The sequence below is a fragment of the Lacerta agilis genome, chromosome 1, assembly GCF_009819535.1.
Source record: "Lacerta agilis isolate rLacAgi1 chromosome 1, rLacAgi1.pri, whole genome shotgun sequence".
Classification (NCBI taxonomy): domain Eukaryota; kingdom Metazoa; phylum Chordata; class Lepidosauria; order Squamata; family Lacertidae; genus Lacerta; species Lacerta agilis.
The window spans coordinates 103,919,189-103,934,064 of record NC_046312.1 but is presented as its reverse complement, the minus strand read 5'-3'; the positions used below and the strand labels follow the sequence as shown (position 1 = coordinate 103,934,064).

General features: G+C 40.5%; 1 protein-coding gene across 16 annotated transcripts in view; it reads left to right on the top strand.

The window, feature by feature from the left end:
- Positions 1-14,876, top strand: part of BAZ2B (bromodomain adjacent to zinc finger domain 2B) — a 183,149-nt gene that overhangs the window by 164,788 nt on the left and 3,485 nt on the right. For 11 of the 16 annotated variants that reach the window (XM_033165568.1, XM_033165616.1, XM_033165599.1 and 8 more), the window contains 9 exons: positions 1,507-1,651; positions 3,307-3,980; positions 5,212-5,476; positions 5,663-5,818; positions 6,230-6,390; positions 7,243-7,553; positions 7,946-8,081; positions 10,981-11,127; positions 14,251-14,516. In XM_033165568.1, the coding sequence (XP_033021459.1) occupies positions 1,507-1,651; positions 3,307-3,980; positions 5,212-5,476; positions 5,663-5,818; positions 6,230-6,390; positions 7,243-7,553; positions 7,946-8,081; positions 10,981-11,127; positions 14,251-14,516 (2,261 nt within the window). Of the gene's footprint in view, positions 1-1,506; positions 1,652-3,306; positions 3,981-5,211; positions 5,477-5,662; positions 5,819-6,229; positions 6,391-7,242; positions 7,554-7,945; positions 8,082-10,980; positions 11,128-14,250; positions 14,517-14,876 lie in introns of those variants that run through there. The other 5 variants (XM_033165624.1, XM_033165606.1, XM_033165643.1 and 2 more) reach the window with 2 other exon arrangements.

The window sequence follows — 14,876 nt, the reverse complement described above, 5'->3', positions numbered from 1 at the left end:
CTGAATCTAAACGACACTTTCCTTCATGGCTGAGAATGATGTGATGTGCTAAACCAGGGGTATTGAAAGAGTGCTACAATAAAATGATTGCACTGTTTCGCTGTATAATCTGTTGCTTTTATAGCATGACTGATATTGCCCTAATCTGCTGTATGGACTACCAGGGAGTCCTAGTGAGGATGCAGGATATTGCTGAACTACAGCTCCATTCATCATGGTTGGGGCTGATGGGAGCTGGAGGCCCAAGAATATTTGAAGGGTCACAACAGGTACCTCATCCCTGATCTTGGGTGTCCTGAACCGCTGCACTTGATAGCACTGGTAGTGGTCCTTGTTTCATCCATATTTCACATGAAAGTCAGTTGCCAGGATCAAAAGAACTGTGAAAACAGTTTGTGAGCCAAAGAGGGCTTTAGACTTGTTTCATTCGAACAGCAGACCCAACGCTGCATAGCAAGCTGTTTTTGAAACTGAGGGGAGTTGCTTCCTGATCCCAGCAGTAGAATGAAAACCAGATGGAGCTTAGGGTCAGACAACGGGCTGTTTTCCTGTATTTCCTGGTTAATATCCTTCCACTATTGGCCCCCAACGCTTGGTCTGCAGTAGTGCACATCCACAGGCCTGATGCATATCCAACTCAAGCAAGCAGCACTGTGTTGTGGGTCTTGCCTCCAGCTCATCCATGCTTCGGATGGGTGATTGTCCCTGACCAGCTGTTCCCGTCAAGATGAATGATTTGTGTTCTATCTCAGCTTTCTTGCTTCAGCTAAAGCAGGAACGTGTCAGAATCAAGACAGCACGAAGAGTTCAGGCACAACTTGGTCTATCTGTTTATTTTATTTGAGCACTAGTTTTGTCCATAGGTAATCTTTATCAGTCAGTTGAAAGAGCTCATTAATTTCACATCAGCAGCTACAGTATCACCTTGGCCTGGCTAGTTTTACCACTAGATCCAACCACCCACCCACCATTTGATGTGTTGCACGATTAGTAAGATTTCATCTGCTGTCATGCAATGAAAACCATTGGTCCTTTTGTTCGTAACAAAATAAGAAGGCAGACTTGCAGAAGGCAGCTTTCAAGCTGGCTCAAATCTGTCTGATGCAATACTTCCAGGGGCGGCGTGCCCTGTTTCGCCGCTTGAGGTGAAATTGGAAGTGCCACGCTGCCGCCACCAGTACCAGCATACCTGCTGCTGCTGCTCCCTACGCCACCTGCCCTTCCACCTCCGCCAGTAGCAGAGCAGGGGGGGCACCTGTGGGGGTGCTCCCTCAGGGGCTTCCGCTGCTTAAGGTGGCGGCCTCACCCCACATAATGGGATCGTCTGACCCTGGATACTTCATAACCAAGGGTAGGGGGTAGGCAGAATCAAAGCGTGGTTTCTGAAATAGCTGAAAACCTCAGGAAAGTGTCACAGTCTGTTCAACGTCCAGCTAACCTTTTGGCTTAACATTGAAGGAAAAAACTTTGTAACCCTAACAGTTCCTTTCTTTTAAAACTCAACAGCAACAGAATCAGTACAGAAGAAAGCTGTTTGAAGCTTCCCATTCTTTACGTTCAATGATGTTTGGCCAGGATCGTTACAGGCGTCGATATTGGATTTTGCCCCAGTGTGGGGGGATTTTTGTTGAAGGCATGGAAAGTGGAGAAGGTAAGGAGGTAGTTTTTGGAATTAATAGGGCTGGATCTAGACATATCAAAGAAGCATTTCAGTTGAACACGCTGCAAACTTTGTATGAGAAATCGGGTAAGCAAAAAATGGGACTCCACAGCATCATCTGCTGTCACAATTTTAGAATGCATAAAAACAATGCAGGCAAAGCGTTTTTTTCTTTGCCAGTGTAGCTGAGTCCTAGATCATTTGAAGGTTTTGCTCAAGATTTCTCCCTCAGCAAGGGTCTACCCAGGATAAGCTGTCAATGAAGGTCTTTGGTGTCGCTGCAGAGAAAGATTGCAAATGCTGAAGCTTCCCATTGGAGCAATCCTTCTGCGGGCTTTCTCTGGTTCACATAGTGAAGCATTTTTCTCTCACAGCAAAATAACTGTACATAATAGTATGTTGGTGTGGTGACTCCCAAAGCTTACTGCCTGAAGGCTGGATTACCTATGAGTGTCTCCACTTTCAGGTATCTACCCAATCCATTGTTTTAAACTTACTGTGGCTATGTTTCTAGCATCATACCTTGGGTACACATCACTAGAAACTTTGCAGGGGAAGCGAACACTTGTCTTATGAGATGTTTGTATCTTAGCAGCCACACATAGAGATGGAATCTAATCAGGGACAACTTTTGGAAAATTGTGTGGACTGAATAGGGACTGCAAGCACATCAAACTTTTCTTCCCTGTAAATCTGCTCCTTTTGTAAAGTACTCTTACTGTTAATGCCTAGGTGCAGCATCACCACAAAGGATGAGCACTTTAGAAACTGCTTAGAAGAATGCACAAAATATTAAAGCAGTGTTATCTTCCCCCTCAAAGAAAAAATAATATTTCATATTTTGCAGAAAATGCAAACACCCTTGCAGGTGTTAGCAGTCATAGACCGTAAACACTGACCTCCACTTATCTGTAATTATGCAGCTGCACTAAGTGATGCAGAAACTAAGCAAGCAAATGGTTGCCGTGCAGAGCAGTCACTCTCCCTGCTGTCGGTCTGCTCCTTTCCCTGCCACTCTCCCTTTTCTTTTGTTCTTTGTGAAGATTCTTTATTAATGCTTGTTGACACATGGTAAAGGGCCAGAAGAAGAAAAGGGAAATTATGGGGGTGGGGTGGCAGATTCCTTCCTTCTGGAAAAAAATATAGGCCCCTCATCTTTTAAGCAGAGGGCTAATAAGGTTTCTGATTATATGTATTTCAGAATACTTAAATATGAAAACCCCAATCTAGAGAATGATGTTTGTGCATGGGAAGCAATTCCATACACAGATCTATTTTTGTCTGCCAGGAAGAACTGGACATAAATGTGGTGTACATTCAGATGTTACACATCCACACTGAAATGGAGAAGATTCTGGTTTGTTTCATGTTTTGGGTCAAACCCACCCCTTTGCCATAGGCATGTTGGTTATAAACTTTTGTTTACTACAGTTGATTATGAGATAGTTGGAAATCCTATCCCATTTTCAGTTCAAATGGTAAATATTTCTTCCCATTTTAAACCTACTGGTACTTTGTAAATCAGGAGTACGTTTTCCAAATAGATGTGTGAAGGTAGCTGACAACATCATTTTTCTAACAATGTGTAAGTAACAGAAAGGTTCCATCATGGATGGTAATTTAATGAGCTTTTTCTCTGCATACAGGTCTGGAGGAAATTGCAAAAGAAAAAGAGAAGCTGAAAAAGGCCAAAAGCATTCACATCAAAGAAGAAATGTTTGAGACCTCGGAAGAAAAATTAAGTTGCTTAACCACAAACCAGTGTAATCAGAAAGAAGATCTCAAAGAGAAGGACAGCACGAATCTGTTCCTGCAAAAGCCCGGCTCTTTTTCAAAGTTGAGCAAGCTGTTGGAGGTAGCAAAAATGCCTCCTGACTCAGAAATTCTAGCCCAGAAAGCCAATGGCAGTGCAGCAAATGGGTGCTCATTGCCTTATCAAAATAGCTCCAAAGCCTCACTCTGCAGCCACCAGGCCTCTGTATCACAAAGCAGTGGTGAAAAGTCAGATCCGAATAATCTCTTTAATTCTGCTTCAACTGGACCAGGGAAATTTTACAGCTCCCCATTAATTTCAAACGACCAGTTGTTAAAGACTCTTACAGAAAAGAGCAGACAGTGGTTCAGCCTTCTGCCTAGAACTCCTTGTGATGACACATCCGTTACCCACATAGAGTCACCAGCTGCCGCTTCTTCTTCTTCACTAACTCCTCATTCTCATCTTCCATCCAAGTCACCCTCACCTGCCCCATCTCCAATTATTGGTTCTGCCTCTTCCCCCAGTCCAATGGGATTAAGCCCATTTGCATTATCACCTCTTCAGGTAAGTATTAAATTGTAGCTTAAAAGTGTTCAGTCTTGTATTCTCCATACTGGCAAAATCCAGTGGTTTTTCCTCTTTCTGTATTGAGGTGAAGAGCTGCAAATTAAGGGCCATCATAGTAAACTAGATTGTTGCACTAGCCAAAGCCAGCACGATTCCCACCAGTGCAGTGGGTCTTTCCCCGTTCTCCACCCCTGCACACCCACTGTGCCCTCGCTAAATCTGCTCCAGAGGGTCAGGAGAAGCCCCAGAGCAGCATATGGAACAGAAGGGACATTGTTCCATCAGACGAGCAGAAATGCCTGCGCTGATGGAATGATCTCCTTACTGCTGCATTGAATGCAACCCTACAATGTAGGCAGCTATCAGTGTTAAGGTGAATTGATTCTATTAGGAGTATTATCTGTTACTCGAAATTATGTGATAGAATTATAATATATTCTTCCTGCTTGAACAATCCATGAGGAATTTACTGCAGGTGGTGTTCTCTCCAAGGATTCTGTGGACGAGAGGAGACAAAAGTCCTGTTGCACCAGCAGAATTACATGTGCTAAGCTTTGGGTATCACCCTAAATCTCATTGTGAGCATGCCCACAGGAGGAGAAGGGAATGGGGTAGCTTGTGCAACCCGAGGCTCATGCACACAATGTTGCATCTGAATCAGCTCAATTTGTTTTATCTAGCACACAAAAACTTTTCTTAATACTGGATGCATGAGATGCAGCTGCGGCTAACCAGAATGGGAAGAACGTTAAAACAAAACACCATATATAAGTAACCATTCTGGAAAGAGGAAGAGTTCATGGCAAGATTATTTTAAAAAATTAAAAACTTTGCAAGATTTATTTATTTTTTTAACTTTGCTCATGGGCAAAATTCTGCATGAATGTAATGTGGGACTTTAAACTGATGTCACTAAATATAGATTTTTTTAAAGCATATATGACAGTTTTATGGCTATTGTAATAAAATGTCCAGCAATTCTTTTCTTTTTTTAAGTAACATTTCTTAATCTTTCCATTTTGCATTCAAATATTGTGATTTATTTTTTATTTTGTTTTAGTGATCAGCTGTAGTCACTTTATCTTTTAAAATGATTTACAAGTCAATAATTCCTATATGTTTGTAACATATTTGGTACTAAAGCACCCTGTTCCAGGTTTCAGTTTTCTAAGTACAATTGCAGTAGAACTAATGGCTCCTTATTTTTTTCAAAACATTCCTTGCATAGCCCATGAAGACAGGATTGCCTGTAATGGGACTTCAGTTCTGTGGATGGCCAACTGGAGTGATTACTTCAAATCTTCAATTTTCATCCCCTTTGCCTAGTATGGGGTCAGGATTAGGGTTGTCAGAAGGCAATGGCAATTCATTCTTGACACCTAGCAAAAGTGAGTCCCCCGTGCCACAAGCTGAGAAACAAGCTTCTGTACCTTCTGCTGTGGTTGAAGTAGCCAAACCAGTTGATTACCCTACTCCAAAGCCCATCCCAGAGGGTAAGTACCATATTCTTCAAGAAAGGTATAACTTCTGACTACCGGTACCACTTGGAAACACTTTCAAGTGAAGCCTCAGGTGCATTTGTAGACGTACCTTTAGATCTAAGCCAAGGCGTTTTAATGTTGCCAAAGGTGTGTTTTATTTCAAGAACTTATAAATATTGTCTCCGTGTTTTGATTCAGAAATGCAGTTTGGCTGGTGGAGAATTATTGACCCAGAGGATCTAAAAGCTTTGCTTAAAGTGTTGCATCTCAGGGGAATTAGAGAAAAGGCCTTACAGAAGCAAATACAAAAACATATGGATTATATTACTGTAGCCTGCCTCAAGAATAAAGATGGTATGTAACTGAAATAAACACACCCACTTGCAGTGTTATTACATAATTATGATTAGATGTTTGCTATTTTTCAAGATTGCGTTGATGAGCCAATACGGCATATAACTGGTACTTTTCATCCAGGCAATTCTTAAGTAATTAGTGACTTTTCGACTTTTTTATATGGATTTTATCAATCTGTCTTATCTCTCTATACTACCCCAACCTCTTTTCAAATAATTTGAGTTTCTTAAAATATAAATGGAATGTTGTTGAAAGACTGTAGTTCTGATTTTCTTCCTTTGTTAAAGTTCGGTGTCATTGGCTTCTTATGTAATAACATGTTTTGCCCCAGGAAGCAATTCCTGACCTTGCAAACTTGATTAGGTTGAAGTTGTACTAAAAGAAACCCAATCTGATTCCCAAATACAGCTGCAATTATTGAAGTAAATGAAAACAATGAAAATCAGGTAACACGGGATATTGTAGAAAACTGGTCCATAGAAGAGCAAGCCATGGATATGGATATTGCTATTCTTCAGCAGGTGGAAGACTTAGAGAGAAGAGTGGCATCAGCTAGTTTGCAAATCAAGGTAAAATGTGCTTCAGTAAAACCTCTCTTCGGTAACGTCATTGCAAAAAGCGATAATTCAAAACTGTTAAGAGCAGCTGTTTCTACAGTTAAGGATAAGTGCTTTTCTCAGTAACATCTCTTGGGGGGGGGGGTGGAATCCAATACAGTTTCATTAGGTTAATATCACCTAGACTAAAATGATTTCATCCTTTTAAATGACTCATACATAAAGTGGACATTTCAGTGGTTAGAATTTTCAGAGAAGGAATATGAGTCAGGATCAGAAGCATGATGCTGCTAGTTCCATGAGCCCAGTGACTTAACTAATCATTGGTGGCCTTCTGCTTAAGAAGTAATCAAAAATCCTACTGAGTAAGAGGTATGCCTTGGTCATACCTTTAGGATTCCAGTTCTCATCATCATTGGGCATGGCAACCAATAAGATAGCATTAGATGTCACCAGTGGTTAATGTGAATTTACATATCTGGCCACTTTTGGGTTCTCAAAATTATTGTAGGGTTTTTAAAAAGGTACTGTGAAGCTGAGCCTTGAGTTAGGTATGTTCTTCCCATGCTGTGAGCAGCTTGTGGGTGTGAGACCAGGTGCACCATTAATGTAAGATTTGTCTTACCGATGGCCTGTTTTGTTCAAAACAATGTAAGCGAGAATACTGCTGCTGTAAAGCTCTGTTCTTTAAAAGTAAACGTTATCCCAGTCGAAGCAAAAAAGGAAAGAAGCTTCTAGCCTCCTGGAGAGCATTTGGAAACAGAAGCACAGTGTAAGGGGCTAACTCAAGCAAACAATCCACTGATCATACTTAGGTGGTTACAGTAGCAAACAAACATGTGAAACCTTTCTATTAAAATGTAGGGTTGGATGTGCCCTGATCCAGCATCGGAAAGGGAAGACCTGGTATATTATGAACATAAATCAGTTACTAAATTACACAAGAAGCGTGATGGTGATTGTGCTGGTGGAGAAGAAGGCAGTAGCAGTACTCTAGAACGGAAGAGTGACAACCCTCTAGATATAGCTGTAACCAGACTTGCTGACTTGGAGCGGAACATAGAGCGAAGGTATCTGAAGAGCCCCTTAAGTACCACCATTCAGATCAAACTGGATAATGTGGGCACAGTTACTGTCCCTGCTCCTGCACCATCCGTTAGTGGTGATGGTGACGGGTAGGTTATTGAGATTAACTTGAAAAATTATTGTGCTTCTTTGCTAATTGGAGCCTATTTTCTATTGTGTGTTTATCTATGTATCTTCTTGTATGTCTTTGATCCACACGGATCACGTTATTATGCATGGTGCTTTGTAAGATTTATTTTTCCCCTGTTATGTATGTTAATCCTGCAAAGTTATCCTACATTTAACTGGTTGTGACTAAGCTTTGAGGCACGTAGCCACAGTCTGTGCACTACATCAAATTTAGTTGCTTAAGCCTTATTACCCTTACTGGCTGTGTACGTTTTTGTCATTGCTTGGCTTTCGATGTGACAATGATTGTTCCACGTTCAGAAACTGATGAAAATGGATGTGACCTGCTTAATTTCTCTATATTTCAATGCAGAATGGAAGAGGATATTGCTCCAGGGCTAAGGGTATGGAGAAGGGCATTGTCAGAAGCTCGCAGTGCTGCACAGGTAGCTCTGTGCATTCAGCAGTTACAGAAATCAATAGCATGGGAAAAATCTATTATGAAAGTTGTAAGTGTTGTGAACTGATTTTTACGTATCCTATTTTCCTCCTTTTCCAGATACCTCAATTGATAGTGTATCTTTCATTGCTGCCTGAAAAATACCAAAGTTAAATTGTGCATTTTACATTGATTCACATGCTGTGCTCTCTTGTAGCCAAATTCAGCATTCTGAACTTTGTTATGACAAATAGCCCTTCTGCTGGTATATTTTGACCTTAGCATTAAAAAACAAACAAACAAACAAAAACTAGAATGGCCATTTCTGTGCCTCTCTCTGAGAGAGGTCACCATGCTAATGAAAAAATGACCCCTTCTGTGTTGCCATTATGGGGATTCAGTGTCAAAGACTGCAATTAAAGGCTTTTTCAGAAAGATGAGATGCAAAGTACATGCTTAAAAGTTGTGCATGGCTTCTTTGCATGCCCACTTAATACAACTGTATGTGCAGATTGGACGAGTGTACAGGCACACAGGCTGAAATGTCCGTCTCCGCATAGAAATGACAAATTAACAAGCACTGCTGTGTTAATTGCATATTCATGAAAGGCATGCAAATGCATGTAAAGAGATTTTGCATGAATCCTGGGCATCAGATTTCTGAAAATTAAGCTTTTTATACTATAGCAATGAATGGGAAAATGCTAACAATTAAACAATGGAAATATATGAACTGTTGAATTAACTAATTCTTTCTCCAACTTTTATACTTACTGTAAACTTACAAACCTACTGTTTACCTGATATCATAACCCATGATGTTACCAGCATACATTTTATCTATATTATGGGCAGTGGCTAGTAAATAAGTAAATATTGCTGCTTCTTACCTTAAGACAGTTTTCCACTGGCACTATAAATGCTATAGTTTCTGTACTGTGTTTCTCCACTGAGATTAAAATGAAATTGGGGGAAAAAAACCATCACACTCCCAAAGTGTAAACATTGCTTCTGTTTAACAACAAGTAAACACCCCTATGTTTACTACTGGGACTGATGACAATTGTGACTTTTTAGTGCTAGCATGGGGGGCTTCTGAGTTGAGCTCCAGGACTTGAGCTGTCCAAACAAAACTGACATTCCCCTAGTTCAACAGTTTGCACTCAAAAAAGAATGCTTTGTTGCATTGGGTTCTGCATGTTATTTTCATGATTCCCTAACTTTGCCATGAGGCGTATCAGGAGACGAGCTCTGTGCACAGAATAGCATGTGGTCTCTGACATTTAGATCTGTTGAAATTAGATGTGTGGCTTTTGAAATCAGCATCTGTTTACTTCATGTTTTGGCCAAATGGAAAAAAAAATACTGAGGATACTGGAATTTCTGGTGTTCTGTAATGCACATCTACTTTCTGCACAGTAGACATTTCACTATCCACATGTTGATAATCTGAAATTTCCTAGTGCTTTCCTCCTGATTTCCCCCTGCCTACATCAGTCTGATTACAGTAGCATTCGCTTTTTCGTCTTACCTAATTATTGCAAATCTAACAAAAGATGAAAAAGGAGTAGCACAATGTTCCTAGGAGATTCCATATCAGAATAAGGGAGAATAGCAAAAATACTTAGGGACATATCCAGTGCTGCAGCTCTGCTGGTGCGATGGTCTTCCATAAGTGCAACAGACCTTCCCCTCTCTCCTGTCCCATCCAGCCCCCTGTGTGCCCAAAAAATCAGCTCCAGAGGGTTGGGGGACACTCTGGAGCAGATGTTGGGGGTGCATGGTGGGAGGACAGGAAACAGAAATCCTGTTGCACCAGCAGAACTACATGTGTTGAGTACTATGTGCAGTTAACTTGTGTGATTTAAGCCTTGTGCAGTTGACACCATGCAAATTAAATGAGCTTAAAAGCTTTTTTTGCACTGTGTTTTCCCGGCATGGAAATATCTTTTAAGCTCCTCTGCCTTGCTTACTGAGCAAGTCCCACTCGGTGCGTGTGCTCTGGGATGCTCTCGTGAGGTGTCCTGAGAACTAAAGTGGCCCCGTAAGATCTCGCGAGAGAATCTCAAAGCCCATGCACTGAGCTGGGCGGGGGTGGAGGTAAGGCCCACTCAGTGTGCCAGGTCCAGAAGGTAAGGATGCTCGCTCAGGGGCGGTTTGAGTGTATGCATTTTTGTGTATACATGCCATCCCTGGAATGTAACCTGTGTGTAAGATGCAGTCACACTGTACAGTAGAATGTCCATGTTAATTGTCTTGGGAAATAATACTGTTCAAAGTTACAAAATTATTTAAATTCCTAAAATTCCCCCAAGCTGAGCAGTCCTGAAGTAAAGAGTAAATCCCTAGCAGAGTGTTTAATCTGTAATAAATATATTATTTAGTCTATAGTAGTCTATAATTTGGGACGCGGGTGGTGCTGTGGTCTAAACCACTGAGCCTAGGAGTTGCCGATCGATTGGAAGGTCGGCAGTTTGAATCCCCGCGACGGGGTGAGCTCCCGTTGCTCAGTCCCAGTTCCTGCCAACCTAGCAGTTCGAAAGCATGCCAAAAGTGCAAGTAGATAAATAGGTACCGCTCCAGCGGGAAGGTAAACAGTGTTTCCATGCGCTGCTCTGGTTTTGCCAGAAGCGGCTTAGTCATGCTGGCCACATGACCCGGAAAAACTGTCTGCAGACAAATGCCAGCTCCCTCAGCCAGTAAAGCGAGATGAGCGCCGCAACCCCAGAGTCGTTTGCGACTGGACTTAACTGTCAGAAGTCCTTTACCTTACCTTTTTAGTCTATAATTTAGTCTATAATAAAGAGAAAAATTGAAAGGAAAAATGTTTGATTGACTGGCCATTTCTGTACTTCTCTGGCTCCACACTTGATGTAAACAGCCCATATAACATTAGACACTTGCATTTTATTATACGTCCATAGAATGTTTCTACATGCCATAATTAAAGTATTTCCCCTGTATTGTAGTACTGCCAAATATGTCGAAAAGGAGATAACGAGGAGCTTCTTCTCCTTTGTGATGGTTGTGACAAAGGCTGCCATACCTACTGCCATAGACCCAAGATCAGTACTATTCCAGATGGTGACTGGTTTTGTCCTGCCTGCATAGCAAAGGTAATTCTAACTTAAAGGCGAATCCTTGGAAGTTCTCCAGTTCAGTGTTCTATTGCTCTCCAGCAATTGCCATGGATGCAGTAATTGCACATACTCTCTGCAAAATTTATCTGTCCATAAAAAATACAAGTTCTGATAGGGTGACCATTCACACATGCCTCTGTTTTTCATCTATGATACATGGAAGACTTGAAAATGTTGGGAGAAATTGAACAATTGAACAGCAGAGAGTACTATTTACACTCTTTTAGACTGCTTTTTAATTGTGTTTTTAAATGTTTTAAAAATGGGTTTCAGTTGTTTTAAACTGTATTTATGGGGGGGTTGGGGGGTTTCGGCTGTTTCTGTTTATATTTTGATGATGTATTTTGTGTTTTTATGTTGTAATTTTATCTTGTGAACCCATTGATAAGTAAAGTCATACCTTGGATCCTGAATGCCCTGGAACTCGGACATTTTGGCTCCCGAATGCTGCAAACCTGGAAGTGATTGTTCCGGTTTGCGAACGTTCTTTTGGAACCCAAACGTCCAACAGGGCTTCCGTGGCTTCTGATTGGCAGCAGGAGCTTCCTGCAGCCAATCAGAAGCTGCAATTTGGTTTTCAAATGTTTTGGAAGTCGAACAGACTTCCGGAATGGATTCCATTTGACTTCCAAGGTATAAGAAGTATGCATCTTCTGTGCTTGACGTTGTTTAAGTGCTGCTTTATTTATATTGTGGGGTAGTTTCTGAAGAAGCATAAATATCCTCTGACAATCATTCTGATGTGTGTGGGAATGGTGCACATTCCTTTGGATATTGGCCATTGTGTGTTGAAGCAACATCCATTCAAGCTGCTACTTCATTGAAAAAATAGTCACTTGTTTGGCAAATAAGTACTGGCAATAAATTTGGCTTGGTTCACATTTTAATGCACATCTACCTAATTTGCACCTCTCGAAACGAATGTGTGAACTGAAATACAGCTATCCTTTTCTGAATTTATAATGTAGTTCTCCGAACAACAGAGCATACAAAAATGAATTATATTATGAGGATTGTAAAATTGTATATTAAGGAAAATTGCATGCAAAAATGAATATTAGGTGAAATGTGCTAAAATACTGATGTAATTTCTGAGGGGGTTTTTTAAATTGCAAACAGACGTGGAAATGTTGGGAAAGTGAATTTAGGATTAGAAAATGATAACTAAGAAAAACTGAAGCGGAAAGGTTGAGGCAGGGTTGAGAAGTTTTACATATGTATAATCCACTGCTTGATGGATTTGTTCACTTGCCTTTCACAGCAAACTGAGATGTAGGATTAAGTTGCCATGCATTTTAGCATGGTTTTAAATTTAACTGGTCCCTAAACTATTTAAATCGAATTTATCAGTGTCAAAACGAAGTATAATTTAGATATATCTACACATAATTTGTCTTCTGCATTTCCCTATTGCCATTCAGGACCTCTTCAATAAATAAATAAATAAATAAATAGTTTATACCCCACACATCTGACTTGGTTTCTCCAGCCACTCTGGGCAGCTTCCAACAATATATTAAAATACAATAGTCCTTCAGGTATTAAAAGCTTCCCTAAATAGTTTTTTTATAGGTACAGTACATGCAAAATGTTTTGTGTCCATAACGATATATAGTGTGTAAAAGGGAACACTTCCTAAGTGGCAAGAGAGAAAATGCAATAGACAAGTTAAGTGTTAAGGAATGTATTTTTCTTTTTATTGCTATGAGTGATGGATCCAACTAAGTTATATTCACAAAAGTCTCATTGGAATAATGGATATCTTCTGAGCATGAGTAATTTTGGGTATCTCCCAGTGTATGCACAGAGCAAAACCTCTTTCATCCACATTTATAATGAAGGTGGATGTAGCAGAGAAGCAAGATTGTCTGTGATGTTCTGCAGTGCACTGTAGTCCATGAGTGCTTATTCCGTAATACATTTGTTAGTCATTAAGGTGCTGCAAGGCTTTTGTTATTATTTCATGTAAAAAAAACATGGATCTTTACAATTAATAGATATTTTAAATTTATTTTATTCCTGGAAGACACCTGCTATTACCCAATTAATTTACTGCATCTTTTTGTGTATATAACCTTAAATCATGGTGTGTGTTTTTCTAGCCATAACTTTTGTATAATATTTTCTCTGTTCTCATCCCCCCCACACACACACCAATTTTATGCTGAACATATTTGGATTCAGATGAATACCGCTCTTTATTTTGTCACATAGAATCTCACTTCTTAGCTTTCTCAAGCATTGTTTTGTAATCTGTCTGGGTCTATTGGTGGTTTTTACCCCCTTTGGTCTCCCTTTCATTTGCAGCTTCTTACATTTTAGTATCAATCGCCTGTTTAATTAGTGTGCTCTTTGTTCCACATCTAAAGTAAAAAATGTTAAACAGACTTCCATTTACATGCTTCCATTTGGTGCATTGTTGTTTACTGTAAATTTACAGCCTTTGTTTAAAGTTGATAGAGTGGTGTTGAATCGTCACAACAGTTATAGTGATTTTTTTAAAAAAATTCTTTGAACACTCTGAGAAATAAGGGAATCTGTCTGGTAATGTCTGTAGAACTCTGTAGAGTGGCCTTGAAATTTGGCCTGGTTTTAAGAGGATTCTAGAAATCAAGCTCTCCTTTACCGCCACCAAAATATTTTGCTGTCTGAAATATTCATGTATTTTTAAACAGACGTCTCCCTGCCCTCCCCATTCACAAGCAGGAAGCACCAGCATGTGCACAGGAAATGGGATATTTCTTTCTACCAACAGTCCTTGTCTCATAGGATGCTGCTTCAGGCTTTTTTGGAAGGCAGCGGGATGGGGAACCTTCTGCTGGACAGAGGAGCTGAAAAGCCCTTGTAGAAGCAGAGCCTTTGCCTGTGGTGCTTTTGATTCTGGCCACTGACTTATGGGGTAAATGCAGTAAGAATATGCCCATTATTTCTAAGGGCCGATAAAATTTCTTGGTAGGAGGACATCCTGGAAGGGGTGCATGAAAAGAAAACAGTGATGTGCCCAGAGGCACCTTAGCGGGGAAAGTATTCCAAGCATGTTTGCTTGGCCATTAGGTTTTTGTCTTCATTTATTGGGATTTTTTTTTCTTCCTGCTACAGGCAAGTGGTCAAACTTTAAAAGTGAAAAAAAATCAGATCAAAGGGAAAAAAAGCAACGAGCATAAGAAAGGCAAGAAACTGCCATTAGCAGCAGAAGTGGAAGAAGAGGACTCTGCATCTACAAGCAGCTCTGTTAAAAGAGGGAAAATGGACTCTAAGAAGAGAAAGATGGATGAAAATATTTCTATTAGCCCAACAAAACAGGAAAGTGTTTCTCCTGTGAAGAAAGCTAAACGTGATGAATCTAAGGACATGGCTATATGCAGGTACCGGCTGGCTGGGTATATTTATTTTAAATTTTGTTTATGGGCAAGTTGAAACCCTCAAAGCACACGCAGTGCTGCAGCAGCTGACCTATTTGTTTAAACCTGGGTCTGTCCCAGTCATTTGTAAGAAAGAAGTGGAGGAGGCCCCAGTGGTAGAGTAAAAGCTTGAATGAATGAAAGGAGCGGAACATCATCATTCTACCTCCCTGCTACATCTCCCACAGCCTGATGTGGAGAAAATGGTGTTTGGGTGATGGACTGCATGAAGATAAGCATGGCTCTTTCCCCCCCCCCCATGTGTCCCTTTTGTTCTTAAAAGGGGGGCACCCATTCATTTTATACATGATTGAGGTAGACTCT